At 59.2% G+C, this 15,107-nt stretch overlaps 1 protein-coding gene across 4 annotated transcripts in view; it reads right to left on the bottom strand.

Moving 5' to 3' along the window:
• Positions 1 to 1,553: 1,553 nt before the first annotated feature.
• TMCC2 (transmembrane and coiled-coil domain family 2) overlaps positions 1,554 to 15,107 on the bottom strand; it is a 37,919-nt gene continuing 24,365 nt past the window's right edge. For 2 of the 4 annotated variants that reach the window (XM_027564273.1, XM_027564274.1), the window contains 3 exons: positions 4,616 to 5,559; positions 3,141 to 3,276; positions 1,554 to 2,903 (listed from right to left, as the gene is read on the bottom strand). In XM_027564273.1, the coding sequence (XP_027420074.1) occupies positions 2,592 to 2,903; positions 3,141 to 3,276; positions 4,616 to 5,559 (1,392 nt within the window). In that variant the 3' untranslated portion in view covers positions 1,554 to 2,591. Of the gene's footprint in view, positions 2,904 to 3,140; positions 3,277 to 4,615; positions 5,560 to 12,933; positions 13,824 to 13,869; positions 14,385 to 15,107 lie in introns of those variants that run through there. The other 2 variants (XM_027564275.1, XM_027564276.1) reach the window with 2 other exon arrangements.

Genomic DNA, 15,107 nt, shown 5'->3' with positions numbered 1-15,107 from the left:
CCGCGGGAATATGCCAGCCAGGCCGAGCCCTCCGAACCCCAGTGTGGGGCTTGGGGCTGAGAGGACATGCGACCTGGGACAAAGGCTGCCTGCTGTTCTGCAGTCCAGAGAACAGCGGGCCCTGATTCAGCGTCTCATCCTGAGGCAGGTGGTTCAGACAACAGCAACTCATCCACTGTTTACAGAGCGCAGAGAGGCTCGGACATAAACACAGAAGGGCAGTGACTGTCAGAAGAAGGAAACTCAACTCCTGGTCAGGCTAGGCTTTACATGAAGGCCTTTGTCACAAAGAGGCCAACATAAGGCCCGCCAGTTCCTCTTTTCTGCAGAAGATGGCTCTGTAGGTGGGTGCCGTCCCCCTCCCCAGGCTGTTTGCTGTGTGGCCTCAGGATCTGCTGAGAATGTCCCCCTTTCCCCCTCCCACTCTGTGTGGACTGCGGCTGGCAGTGACATTGAAGAACCAGTGCAGAGAAGGCGCCTGACCTTGGGGAGGAATGTGTGAAATGTTGGCAGCCACCCCCCACCTGGGGCCCAGGAATGCGGGTTCCTGGCCCAGCAGCCCGTGGCCACCAAGGGAGGTGCATGTGTGGCCGGAAGAGAAGGTGGGTGCGGGGCCCAGGAATGGCATTGTTGGAAGGCCCTGCAAGGTCACGGGGTGAGACTCCCGCCTGGTTACAGAAGGTGAAGCTGAGCCGTCTGGCTGCCCTCCTGGAGGTGCCAGCCCAGCACGCACTCTGATCCAATTAAGGGCGCAGTCCCTCACCCCTAAAGGCCCCTGAAGCCCACGGCCATGGGTACAGCTGTGACTTGACTTCTCAGACCTTCAGAACCAGATGTCAGAGCCCTTCATCCACCCATGTTACAGATGCAGAAACTGAGGCCCAGAGAGACAGGAACTGGCCACAGGAGCACTGACTATGAGCCAGGTCTTGGGGCGGGGGTGCTTTTGCTACACCCCTCCCACTTGCATGAAGCCGGGGGCGTCTCCTGCTCACAACAAGGGGACTCAGGTGGGCCCACCAAGCTCCCACAGGTTTCCAGATGGGAATCCAGCGCCTTCCATGGGTGCCCTTCCCTGTCAAGGCAGACACTGAGGGCTTGGCCTCTATGCTCCAGCTCCTGGTGAGCAGGGGAACCTCAGCTCTGGCTACACAGCATTAATAAGGCCAAGCCAACTCCAGCTGATGCTCCTCTCTGCGACTGAAACCCAAGGAAGTGCTGAGTAAGGACACCACTGCCCTCTTGTGGCCATGCCTGGGCATGACTGCTGTCCTCCGGGCCTCCAGAGGCTTCTCTCTGATTCCCCTCCTCCTAGAAAGCAATGGGGGCCAGACAGGGTGGGCATCATCTCACCCGCCTATCACCAAGGCCAGCGCTTCAGCTGCAGAAAGCAAACGGGAAGGCTGGATCTGTCCGACGTCAGATCTGAGAGGAAGGAAGAAGGTCTCGGGCCCACAGGTGAGGCCTAGTCTGTGTTACCCAGAATGCTGGAATGTTGGGAGCAACTCGGTGGTTTCCATGGAAACAGCCTAATCGATCAACACTAGACAGGGTGGTTTGAAAATCTGGAGGATTTATTTCTCGGGAAGGTCCACAGCAACTGGCAGGCACTCCCCTCCCCTGTTCCCAGGAGGTTCTCGCTCCTCTGGTGAGAGATCCCCTCTCTTCTCAGAAGTGCCCCTGGGGAGACTGGGATGTGGAGAGAAACCACACACAACACTCCAGAGCCTTAAAAAATACAGCCACAACGACCTCCCCCACGCGAGGACACACATAGAAAATAAACACGTATAAAAGAGGCCAGCCCCACCCCAGCCAGGACCACCCAGAGCTAAATCGACGGAAGTGCCGACGGCCAAGACGCGGCCCTGGCTTCAGAGAGGGCACCCAGGAGGCGGGCAGGGGACCTCTCCCTGGAGCTCAGGACAAGGTGCCAAGGAACAAATAAATAAATAAATAAAGCCCTAAGAGTGTGGGCTGAGGCTTGGGGCCCCCGGGGGCGTCTTCCCTGAAGAGCAGATCCAGTGACCAGCAGAAAGAGAGAAGAGGGAAAACACCATCACAAAGCCGCACCCACCCGGCCTACAGAGCCGGCATCCTCAGATCCCAGAAGGGCCCCACCCAGGACCCAGCTCTGGAGGACGGAGGGGTGAGCTGGGGAGCCTCCTGGGCCAGGGAGGCCACCCGTGCTCCTGCCTTCATCCCGACCATCTCCACGAGCCGGGGCTAGAGCTGTCTCCAGCGTGGGCTCCCCACCAGGAAAGCTCTCTTCGGCCTTCCTGACCCCAGGCGTCTGCTGGGAGAAGTTCTGCTGTGACTGTAAACAGTCCATCCGGGTCCTTAGCTCCGCGTGGCCACAGGCATCTCCCCAACCTCCTGCGGGAGCTACACTCAACGCTCCCTTCAGCCCAACAAGGAAAAGGCATCAGACAGAAGAAGCACACACAGAGAAGGGGGCAGAAGTCGCCAGGACAGACAGTTTGGGCAGGAGGTCAAACTGGACACGTGAAGACGCCCCACAGACTCAGGAGCCCCAGGGTCCCCCCTGGAGCAGCAGGGGCCAGTGGGGAGCTGGGGGGAGCACGGGGCCCTCAGCTGGGCAGCAGCACGTGCTCTAGGAGGTAGGTGAGGGAGTCCCAGTGCTTCCAGAGCAGAAGGAGGACGAGGGCCAGGAGGGCGGTACTGGAGACGCGCAGGCGGGTCTTCATGAGCGGTGTGATGAAGCTGGCGACGGTGGACACGAAGACCAGCAGCACGGCCATGAGCGCCAGGATCACGTTGATGAACTTGCCCAGCAGGGCCCGCGCGTTGGCGTTCTCCACGCCCTCCAGCTGCACCACCTGCTGCTGCTGCTGCTGGAGCTCCAGCTTGGTGACCCGGGTCAGGCAGGACTCCACGGCCTCCTGCAGGGGCACAGGGCGGGTGAGCTTAGGATGGGGAGACCTCCGGTCCGAACCCCACCTGCCCCTCGGGAGGTGACAATGCTCAGGGCGCACCCCTCCGGAGGGTGGTCAGCTGCAGCTAGGGGCCCTGGTCCTTTAATGCTTACTATTTGGAGAGGCTGAGGGGAAGTGGAAGTCTTGATTAAGGGGAAGGGGCGGAAGCAGCCCACTCCCAGCTTCCTCTCGGGGCCATAGTACCTGGATGTCCCGGGCCCTCTCGTAGGACTGGTAGGCCACTTTCTCCTCCATGCTGGCCAGCTCCTGCTTCAGGTTGGTCATCTCGTTCTGGTGAAGTTCGGTCAGGTCGTTGAGCTGTTCCTCCAGCCGCTCGTACCTGCAGGAGGGAAAACACATGACACCAGCCCTGGCTCCCCGTCTCCCAGCTCCTCCCCAGGGTCAAGGTCACTCATTCTCAACAATGACTCAGTCCACCCCGTGTGTCCAGCCCTGTCCGATTTTAACAGCAACAAGAAAGTGACTATGTACACAGCAGGCTTCCCAGGCGGCGCTAGTGGTAAAGAACCCGCCTGCCGGTGCGGGAGACATAAGAGACGTGGGTTCAACCCCTGGGTCGGGAAGATCCCCTGGAGAAGGAAATGGCAACCTACTCCTGTACTCTTGCCTGGAGAATCCCATGGACAGAGGAGCCTGGTACCCCGTAAGGTCGCAGAGTTGGGCACAACTGAAGTGACTTAGCACACACATGTATACACACAGCCCTTCTTAGAGGTGGGCTCTGTGGTAGGCACTTTATCCACATTGCCTCCTGGGGTCCTCCTCACAAATCTTCGGATAAGGACTAGCGCCATCTGCACGTTACAGACGAGAAGACTGAGGCCAGAGGCGCTGGGGACCGCCTGAGAGCACGGAGGTCACGGGAGGGGGTCGGGGCCTGACTGCCCACAGCCTGGGCCCTGGGCCTGGGCTAAGGTGCTCCCCTGGGGACAGGGACACAGACGCACAGTCCCTGTCCCAAAGGCACAGATATCAGAGGACGACTGTTACGTGGGGGCACTGAGTTTTCAGGCAGGTTTCTCCCCCCATTTTCCAAACCTTCTTCAAATATGTCAAGGAGGAAAAGTGCTATCTAAAGAGCAACTCTCCAAGGATCCCAAGGAACAAAAGCAGAGCCAGCAGAGGGAGGGGGTGGGGGCTCCAGCTGACCCCAGGCTGGCTCGGGAGCTCTGGCCTGATGTTCACACGGACCGGACCGCACCGGACACCTGCACAGGGCGCCGTCCTCACAAACCCTGTGAGCTGGGATTCGCGTTATTCCCACTTCACAGAGGAGGACCCCAAGTGCAGACAGCAAGTACTTTGTCCAAGGTAAAGAGTGGAAGAGTAGAGCTGGGATCCAAACCCAGGGAACCTGGCTCTGGGGTCAGTGCTCTTAGCCAGAGTCTCTCCAGATAAGAAGCTGGCCCCTGCCTCGGTTTCCCCTTTTGTACAACCACCATGTAATCAAGTAGGGATGCCACAACGCTTCTTCCAGAGGCCCCGTCATCCTATCTTCCAATCGCCCTGGAAGCGGGTGGAAGGCTCCTCGGGGGCCTCCTCCTGGCCCCTTCCAGCAGCCCAGGGCTCTGGGAGATGCTGCGTCTGCTTCCACCACCGAACCTGAAATTCGGCCCCTCTCACAGGCGGGGCGGGGCGGGGCGGGGCGGCGCACCCACCTGTAGCGCTCCTCCTGCAGGCACTGGGTCATGTAGGTGTAGTCCCTCTGCAGCTGCGCCTTCAGGTCCTCCATTGAGTCCTCTAGGTGTGACTGGCCCTCCTTGATCTCCCGCAGCTCTTCCAGCACAGCGTCCACGTTGCCAGGGGCCCCGTACAGCTGGCCGGATTTGGGGCTCCCCGGCGCGGCGGCGGCGGGCCCAGCCCCAGAGTTGCTGCCCGCACCCGCTGAGCTGGCGCTGGCGCTGGAGCACTCGTCGTCGCTGGCGTACTTGGGGCTGGACACGAGCGTGGCGCTGCCGCTCAGCGCCCGGGCCGCCTCCTCGGGCGGCCCGTCGTCCAGGGGGTCCTTCAGGTGCGCGATGTTGTCGGCGCTGCCGAACTTGTTCCGGATGAGGCTGGCGAACTCCCGGGGCTTGGATACCACGGCGGAGTGCGTAGCCTGCGAGAGGCCCGAGAGGCTGCCCTTGACGCCCTCCACCACGCCACCCCCGAAGCCGCTGATGCCCGCGCGCACGTTGGCGCCCACGTCCTTGAGGCCCTGCTGCATGTCCCGCAGCACGTCCTTGGGCTGCCGCGACGGCCCGTTCTGCTCGATCTCCCTCAGGCGCCGGCGGTAGTGCTCCAGCTTCTTGTGCAGCTGGGCGATGGTCTGCGCCGACTTCTGGTTCTTCTTCTCGAACACCTGCTTGATGCGAGACGCCTGCTGCTTGTCGGCGTTGTTGGCCAGCTTCAGGTACTCCGCCACGTTGTCGTCCCGCGCCTCCTGCTCAATCTTGATCTGCTCCGTGATCTTCAGGATCTTCTGGTGCAGGTGCTCGATGGCCGCCTTGGTCCGCTGGGGGTCCGGGGCCCCGTCTGGCACGTCCAAGCTGATGGGGCCATCGGCGTCACCATGGCCAGGGCCGCCGGCAAGGTTCAGGGCCAGGAAGTCCCCCTTGTCGACCTGGGGAGGAAGGCAAAGGAAGCTGCAGTCCATCAGGAAACCGAGGGAAGGGGGGCCCACAGGAGGCTCTCCTGGGTCCCCGGAGCCTCTGGACTTGGTTTCACTCTCTGGAAAATGGACGCAGGAGGAATAGGAAATTTTTAAGGAAGGAGTCCAAGAGAGTCCCAGCAGTGACAACAGAATCCCCTCCCGCTGTCATTTATGAAGGGCGTGCACACCTGCCCCCTGCCTGATCCCTACAATGTCCCTGCCATGCAGTTAGGCAGACCTGCGCCTCCTTTGGCGCAGAGAGTTCAAGCAAGTTGGCTGGGGATAAACAGCTACAGGAAGACAGAACCAGCAGCCCAGGATTCTTGCTGCCCCATCACATGGACCAAGCAGGCCTGAGGCTTCACCGTTATTCCAGGTTATTTCTCAAGGAGCAGACACACCGTTCCTCTGGACTCAAGTGTCCACAAGGCTCCTGCCTGGAGCAGGCCTCCCTCTCAGGCTGACCGGAGCCTCACTCGGGCCCCGAGCAGGCCTCCCTCTCAGGCTGACCGGAGCCTCACTTGGGAAGCACCCCCACTTTCCCATGTGGGCTTCCCGGGTGTGGCTCAGCAGGCCGCCCAGCTCTGCGGACACCTCTCCCCGTTCTGCCCTTACCTTGCTGCTCCCTGGAGTCGTCAGCAGCCTCTTGCGCTTCATGGTGGCGGGGGCGCCTGGGCCCGCCCTGTCCCGCAGGAGCAGACGAGGAGCACACCCCCCTGCCTGCCAGTGGGGTCTCAGGGGGCTCGGGTCCCAGAAGGCACCCACAGGGCGAGGGACGCGGGGCCCAGGCGAGGGGCCTGGGGACACCTGCCGCCCAGCGTGGAAGGAGCTGATTGGGCAGCAGGGAGCGGACAGTGCCTTTTCCTCTCCGGCAGGCGGGCTCCCTGGGTGCATCAGGGCAGCACAAAGAGAGGAGCCCAGAGACGGAGACAAGATGGGGAGGTGGAGCAAGGGGCAGGAAGGGGCACAGAGGATGGGCGAGGGGGAGACAGGCTGGAGGGAAACAGGCAGGCCTGGAGCCCCACTCTCCAGGGCCGGACCCCCCTCGGCCTGCTGCAGGACCTCGGTCCACAGCCGAGTCCCCAAGTGTCTTATCACCATGCAGCAACGGAAGCAGCAGGAAATGGCTCAACCCCATGTATTTTTACACACAGCACACCCCAGGACGGCGGCCGGGTCAGGTCGTTCGCTCTCTATGCGAATGTTGTGGTGGGGGCAGGATGAGGTATACGTGGGGGAAGGGGTTAAACACAGACAAAGCGGCCCCTTCAGCTCACGCAACGGAAGCAGCCCGTGCCAATTACAGGCAGAAGTCACTGGGCTCCATTTCTCGCAAGGTACAAAGTTATTGGAAAACACCATGCAAAACAACAGCCCTGCCAAACTCAGGAGCCAGGGGAGGGTGGCTCCCCTGTGGGCTTCCTCTCCAGCCTTTCCAGGTCATGGTACCACTGGGGATGCTGGGAACAATACCATCCCTTCCCATCCCTCCTAAAGTCGGGACTTTCCTCGTGTCCCCATGCCCTCTGCCAGGTGCTGGTATCTTCATGACTTTGTACACCAGACGAGCCCACACTGATCCCAAGGACCACTCACTGCATCACACGGACTTCAGACAGCATCCTGCAGTTAAACTCCTTCCACCTGTGCTGTTCCCTACAGTGATGGCAAACAGCCAGCCTCTGGACTTTCCTGATCCTCGGTCTTCCCCCCTGTAAAATGGGGACACTCGTATCTCTTCTCAGGCCTCTGGTGAGGGGCATGCCACGTGATGTCCAAGGGCACTTGGCATAGTGTGGGCACACAGAGGTACTCATCTGTGCTGGCTGGGTCTGGCAGCACAACTTTGTGTGGTAGAGGAAATGAAGTTAAATTATTTAAAAGATGATACCAAAAAACTCACTCATCATTGAAACTATGAGACAAAATTAAATTCTACATGCAACACAAGTTTTAATACTAACTCGTTATTGATTGGGGGATTTTTGCAGAAACTAATGCCTGTGCCTGGCAATTTGCTGCACAGTGATATTGAAACCTCTCTGGTCAATAACATTCAGGTAAAAAAGATGTTGAAAGTGTTAGTCACGCAGTTGTGTCCAACTCTTTGCAACCCCATGGACTGTAGCCTGCCAGGCTCCTCTGTCCATGGAATTCTTCAGGCAAGAATACTGGAGAGGGTAGCGATCCCCTTCTCCAGGGGATCTTCCTGACCCAGGGATCAAACCCAGGTCTCCTATATCGCAGGCAGATTCTTTACCACCTGAGCCACCAGGGAAGACAGCACAGGCAAAGCTATGGTTTTTCCAGTGGTCATGTATTGATGTGAGAGCTGGACCCTAAAGAAGGCTGAGTGCCAAAGAATTGATGCTTTTGAACTGTGGTGTTAGAGAAGATTCTTGAGAATCCCTTGGACTGCAAGGAGATCCAACCAGTTAATCCTAAAGGAAATCAGTTCTGAATATTCATTGGAAGGACTGATGCTGAAGCTGAAACTCCACTACTTTGGCCGCCTGACATGAAGAGCCGACTCATTAGAAAAGACCCTGATGCTGGGAAAGATTCAGGCCAGGAGGAGAAGGGGACAACAGAGGATGAGATGGTTGGATGGCATCACTGTCTCAATGGACATGAGTTTGAGAAAATTTCTGGGAGACAGTGAAGGACAGGGAAGCCTGGTGTGCTGCAGTCCATGGGATCGCAAAGAGTTGGACACGATGTAGCGACTGAACAACAGCCAAAGATGTATTCATACGTCTCTGGTCAAGAATGTGTTAAAGAACTTGACCCCTTTATAAGGCCACTTTCCAAAGGTGCTTTCCAAAGAGACTCAACACTTTTTCTCTCTTCCGCTCTCTTCACAGGAGAAAGAACAGCCAGAAACGATTGTGATCTGGCTGCCTCTCTGGCTGGTGCTCAGCTGGGCCCTGGGCTTGTCTTTATAAAGAGGAGCGCGTCAATCCACCCACTGGAGGAGTGTGGGAAGACCTAATGAGACAAGGACTCAAAAAGCCTGCGAAAAGCAGAAGTTCTTGGGATTACAAGGGAGTGTAAGACGGCAAATTCCCTGCCTGTCCTGGCTCCAGCCTGGCAGCTCTGAGCCTTTTACCCCTCGATCTGGCGGCTGTCTAGCTTACAAGTAGAAAAGCAGAGTTGAAATTGGCTGTGAAATCCCCGTGAATGAGAGGACAGACACTCCAGGAAACCAGCAGGGCTTGGTGGTGAGCTCCTCCTCACCAGCCGGCCCTCTTCTCTGCTGTGGGGCTCAGACTCAAGCCTGGGGGTCCTGCAGCAGGGCCCCAGCTCCCTCCTGCCCCTCCACTGAGGTCTACAATGCCTGCAGCCTCTGGTCACCTCAGGTTACAGAACACCCCACTTTCTTCCTCTGTCTCCCCCGAGGGAGGCAAGTAGGAAGTTCTCCACTCCCTCACGTCCCCCAAGCCGCAACACCCTTTTAGGACTAAAGAAAAACAGGGTCCCCAGGGAAAGAGAGCCAAGGAGGCTGCAGACAGACGGGCAGAGGCTCAGAGAAGGATTATGGTTTAACAAAGGAAGGAAAATTAGAGCGTTAGGAGGAAAAGATGAGAAAGCTGTTAAGAGGGCTGCAACAAGCAGCCCCGGAGGAGAATGAGATTTGCCCACAAAAAATGAAGAAGAATGGCAACGAGACAGGATGCAGGACCCACTCAGGCCACTAGAAAGGGCACAAAGAATGCAAGCGGACACCGGCTTAGAGCGCTGGCTCTGTCCCCCACCAGCGGTTTGCCTTCGGATATGTCACTAACTTTCCTGGGACTCAGCTTTCTCGTCTAGGAAAAGAAGGGGTAATTCTACCCACATCGACAGATTGTCAGGGGAATGAAACGAGACTGTGAGGACAATGGCTGGGGTACAGCCTTGGGGCACAGAGACAAGCCGCAGGCAACTGACAACACACAGCCGCCAGGACAGCTGCAGTTTAAAAAGGGAGATAACCAGGCTTGCCGAGGATATGGGGAAATCAGAACCTTCGTACCATGCTGGTAGGAATGCAAAGTGGTGCATCCACTGCGGAACACAGTTTGGAGGTTCCTCAAAAAGTTAAACACAGACTTATCATATGACCCAGCAACTCCACTCCTAGCTACACCCGCAAGGAATTGAAGGTGGGTATTTAAACACACACTGGTGCACATGGGTTCCCAGAAGCACTGTTTACCATAGCCAGAGGCTGGTGGACACAAGTCAAACGTCCACTGATCACTGGTAAGCAAAACTCGTACAGTCACACCATGGAATATCACTTGATTGTACAAAGAATGAAGAAGGACTGACATACGCCACACCACGGATGAACCTCAAGAACACCAAGTAAAAGGAAATAGGCACTAAGGGTCATATTCCTTTTATATGAAATGTCCAGAATAGTTAAACTCTTCATGACAGAAGGCGGATCAACGGCTGCCAGGGGCTGGGGAAGGGAGAAATGGGGAGCGGCCGCTTAACGGGTCCGGGATTCCTCTGGGGATGATGAAAGGGCTCTGGCGCTGGACAGAGGGGACGGGGCGGCACAGCCTGGGTGTGCGAGGCCTGGTCCTAGCCTGCCGGCCTGCGCTGCAGGTCCAGCCCATGTCCTGTTACAGAGCGGGTGGCAGGAGGGCGTCAGGCTCCTTCCTCTTACAGCCACATTCTGAACATGGCAGAAGCTCTAACTCCCTCAAAAGAGGAGCAATCCAGATCACCGAGCTCCAGGTCGCTAGCAGGAGAAAACTCCCAGGGCCCACCGGCCCCGGAGCACGGCGCTGGGTGGGCTACACGGGCCCCAGCCCTCTGTCCAGGTCCAGCCACCAGCACCAAGGCCTCCTCTCCCCACTGTCCCCTCTAAGAGGCCGGACGCTCTGCAGGTACCTGGCCCCATGATGAATCCCTGAGCGCCGTCGGGTACGGGGAAAGTTCTAAGAAGAGGTGAACCATAGAGGGTGAGCCTGCTTCTTCCATGACCCCTATCCACACAAGGCGGCCAGGAGGCTACCAGCAGGCAGTGGTGCTCCCTGCTCAGGGTGACCAACAGCCAGGGCTGAGGCCACAGACACCAAGGTCCCAGAACTGCTGATGAACATTCTGGAAGAGCCAAAGTGGGGGCACTGCCTGCGTCTGGGATACAACTCTCCCCACTCGTCCCCTTGCTCTGGTGAGACCCCTCCACACACCCCCGACAGCACCCTCATACAAGGCTTCACAGCGCCTCAGACTCTCCTCCCTGCCCCCTTCCAGCAGCACCCAGTGAAGCCAGATCAGGCGCTCCGCCAGATTACAGGGCTCCCGGCCCAGGATCCCCGGGGCCTCCCAAGACCCCCAGCTCCTCCGGGGCCTGAGCTCACGTCCTCGGGTTAACCCCACTGGACACGGGTCTTCCTCCCACACGCTAGCCCAGCAGCCTGGGTCTCTGAGGCTCTCATGAAGCCCGTCCGTGCAGAGAGAAAGGGCACTAGCGTGTCAGGGGTCGGTTTCCCCAGCAACAGTACATCATGAACATTCTTCAGGATGGACCACATACGCAGTCACACCTGCAAGGCGTGCGTGCTCCACACCTGCGCTCCCAGGTTCCCAGGGCAGCACAGAGCTCCCCGCTGCGACGCCCCTTCTCTGGGGACAACAGCCCTGCCTACATTTACAGAGTGCTCCCGGCTTACAAAGGGGTCCCCAGAGCAGGCTGACACAGAAGTTGGGGCCTTCCTGTTCTAGCTCCCTGTTCAGGAATCGAAAAGCCAATGCTAAGGTCTCTTTTAGGGAAAAAAAGGGGGGAAAAGCATTGGGGCTCCTCTGCTTCCCTTTAGTAGGTCAGGGTGGCCCCGACATCCTGGGCCAGGTGGCCTGTGGTCCCCTTCCAGGGTGGAGAGCAATGGAGTCATGCGTCCATCGCATCTTGTCCGTGGGTCTGGCCAGGCGGACTGAGCCCACGCAGGGTACCACCTCTGGGCAAGGCCTGGGCAGCAGAGGCCAACAGCCCCGCAGGCAAGGGTAACGGGGCTGTGGGCCAGGGTGACTCAGCAGAGATGCCTCCATCTGCTGACTTCTGGCCCCGTGACTGTGATCTGAGCACCTTTCTCGGTAGAGCACGCGGATTCCTCTTCCACTGGCTCCCCGAGGGAAAGGGAGGGGAGTCAGGCTGGGGTGGAGAGGGGCAGTCATGGCTGGCTAACACCCCTCTGCCCAAACAGGCAGGTGCCCCTGTGATGAAGCTGGGAGGGAGGCAACCTGACGTCTCCCATCCCAACCTGACGCTCGGGCCAGAACGGGCTGGGAGGAGGACGCCAACCCTGGGCCCTGAGTCGGCGGCTGGCCCGTTCTCCAGGATCAGCAAGCGTGGCCTGCGGGCTTTCTCCTGCTGCTAGGGACAGGCAGGCGTGTGAGGCCACTCACCCCAGCTCTGGAGCATAATGACCGCCAGCCCAAGCCAGTGGGGGAGGGCCGGGAAGGCAAGAGCGAGGAGGGGAGGGAACCACCTTCCGCTGGTGCCTGGGAGCCGAAGCGGCTCCACTCCCACGGGCAGGGAGGCCAGTGTTTCGATAAACGGGCACACGAGGAGGAGCGCACACACGCACCTGGGTCTGGAGAAGAGGAGGATGAAAAGCTCCTGCAGTGAGGCCCCAGGGATTCGAGGGTGCACGCCGAGGGGGGCTGGCTCCCGATGCAGTGCCCCATCCTCCTGACACCCCGCCCTCAGCGGATTAACCAGGAGCTTTACCCTGCCGCCAGGGACTGCAGGGCCAAGTCCACACAGACGGGGAGACTCACTGCCTCCCCGTTCCATGCAGTGCCCATGGCCTCCAGGCAGCAGGCATTGAGGCTTTGATCAGCCTTCCCCAGCAGCCCACGGGCGTCTGCCCACCCTGGTCCTAGGGGCAACTCTGCCTGGCAGAATGTCACGGCTCTCACCCAGCCATGGGATGCCAGTCCTTTCCTTGAGGCCCACCCCCGGCTCTGGTCGGAACCACACCCTCAGCTTAGCGGCCTCCTTTCAGCACTGCTGAGCACAATGGCCTTCTGTCCAGCAGGCGGCCTGCGATCCCCTCTGCCTGCTCACCCCTTCCGCCTAATTTCACGGCGGCTCCTGTGGCCTGAGCGGAGTAACACACGCTGCTGGTTTCTGCAGGGCTCTGTGCCAGAGTCCCCTCCCCCAACCCCAGGGGCCTTCCAGCGTCCAGCGGCCCAAGCGTTGAGGCCTGCTGGTCAGCCTTGTCCCCCTCCCATCTTTCTCACACAGACACTAGAGGAAAGGGGCTGTACCCCGAGAGAATGTGGGGAACCCGACTCATCTGACAAACTGCGTCTCTCCTGCCCCTGCCCCTGCCAGGGCCTCACCTGCGTGGGCATTGCTTCCCACAGCCGGGCTGGCGACGGGGTGCCAGGGGCTCTGAGGGCCCAGCCTTCCGCAGGCAGTGCCAGGCCCCCAGGGTCACAGTCCCGGGGCAGCGCTGGGCTGGCCAAGGGAAGCCGGGCTCTGCGAGCAGGTGTCCCGGAGCTCCCGGGCTCTGCACCCGCCATCTCCAGTCTGAGGCCAGGCCTGGGGATTAGGGATGGATTGCTCAGGGACATCCCCCCCGCCCTGGGGCTCATGGCTGCTCCTTCCCATCTGGGAGGAGGAAGGGAGATCACAGAGCAGAGCGGGGGCACTGAGCTCTGATGAGGGGCCCCCTCCACACCGCCCGTCCCGAGGCCAGCTGTTGCCACTCTGAGTCCAACGTGCAGGAGGACATCTGGGTGTGACCCACAGCAACTCCTGCCTGGAGGCAGGTTACACGAGCATGTGGTGACGCGGTTCCTGCATCTTTCACCCGCCCAGACGCATGCTCAGCCTCTCCCACCTCTCATGGGAGAGAGACCCTCTCATGGGTGCAGACGCTTCTCGCCCTCAGAAAGCCCTGACAAACAGGCACGGCACCACTGATTCTCTTCATCAGCCTCAGAACAGAAGTGCACCTCCTAGCCAGGCTTCCGGGATGGAGGCAAGCTCTTCAAAGCCATAAAGGCTGGAGCCTGGAAGGGACTCCCTGACAGATCCCAACATGGCCGGGTCAGCCTGAGGTCCTCTGCACCTCTCCCTGTGGCCCTGCCCACAGCTGAAGGCACCCTCACTCCCCAGACATCCTTCCTAATCAAGTGGCTGTCTGACTTTCTCTTCTCTGAGGTTCTAGACATCTACTTTCTGCGCTGGACACCACTGGATTCCGCTTCCCATTCCTCACCGCACCCCCCCAGCAAAAGCACCCAAGATAAAAAGATGGATGGCAAACTCACAGCCTTCTCCTCTTCCTTGGACTTCATCTTGCCAGTCCCAGCAGGAAATCCAGCAAGCGGCCAGCAGAGGGGGCCAGAGATCCACAGGTGGGGCGCGCACGCCGTGAGGAGGGCACGGGGTGGCCGGCGGGGTGCAGGGTCTGCTGGGTCCAAGGACAGCCTCCAACAGCAGGATCACCAGTCAGAGATGACGCAGATTCTGTGCCCACTGGGGGCTGACGAAAGACTTGGGGCTTAAATATGAAGGATCGGCATGGATCATGCTGACGGGGCGGTCCCCGGTTCAAGAAGGTGCACCCAGATAAGGGCCCAGTGCTATCTCCAGGCCCCAATGCCAGGGCCCTCAGCCAAAAACACCAAGAGCATGAGTCCCCACACCCCGGGCTGGGGGAAACCTTACAAACATTTGTGGTGGCGATGACCTGGGGTCCGCGAGGACAGGAGCCCAGCGAGGGCACAGCACACAGGTCCCAGTTTGGGGGCCAGCTTAAGTGGGAGACCCAGGTTCGATCCCTGGGTCTGGAAGGTCCCCTCGAGGAGGGCATGGCAACCCACTCCAGTGTTCTTGCCCGGAGGATCCCATAGACAGAGAAGCCTGGTGGGCTACAGTCCATGGGGTTGCAAACAGTTGGACACAACTGAGCAACTAACACTTTACTTTTTTTTCCAAGCATGTGCATCAGGGACACACGGGGTCAGGAACACCTTCAGCAGCTCCCCTCATCTGTAAATGACCTCCCGCCTACGGCACTCGATTTTCACTTCATGCTTCTCTGGTGGCTCAGACAGTAAAGCCTGCAGTGTGGGACACCCAGGTTCAATCCCTGGATCAGGAAGATCCTCTGGAGAAGGAAATGGCAGCCCACTCCAGTACTGTTGCCTGGAGAATCCCATGGAGAGAGGGGCCTGGCGGGTTACAGTCCATGGGGTCGCAGAGTCGGACACAACCCTCTTTCTTTCTTTGGGCACTGTGCGCTGCTCCTCTTGCATAAATGAGTCGTAATGCTCTGAGACAAGCAGGGGTCAGATCTTAACTATATCTGGCCCTTCACTGTGCCTAGCATAAGACGTGTGTATAAGGACCACCTAACCTACCCCACTGAGCAGAGATGGAAGGCATGCCATCTACTGCAGTCTGTCCGAGGTAGTCCCGGAGGCAGCCTGGACTTCTCAGTCAAGACGTCCCTCCTCGGCCCGCCTCCTTTCTAGGCTCTGCCAAGCTAGTCTTTGTAGCCTTT

Source organism: Bos indicus x Bos taurus, chromosome 16 (assembly GCF_003369695.1).
Source record: "Bos indicus x Bos taurus breed Angus x Brahman F1 hybrid chromosome 16, Bos_hybrid_MaternalHap_v2.0, whole genome shotgun sequence".
Classification (NCBI taxonomy): domain Eukaryota; kingdom Metazoa; phylum Chordata; class Mammalia; order Artiodactyla; family Bovidae; genus Bos; species Bos indicus x Bos taurus.
Note: the sequence above shows the minus strand (reverse complement) of the source record. Positions and strands in the feature narration are given on the sequence as shown.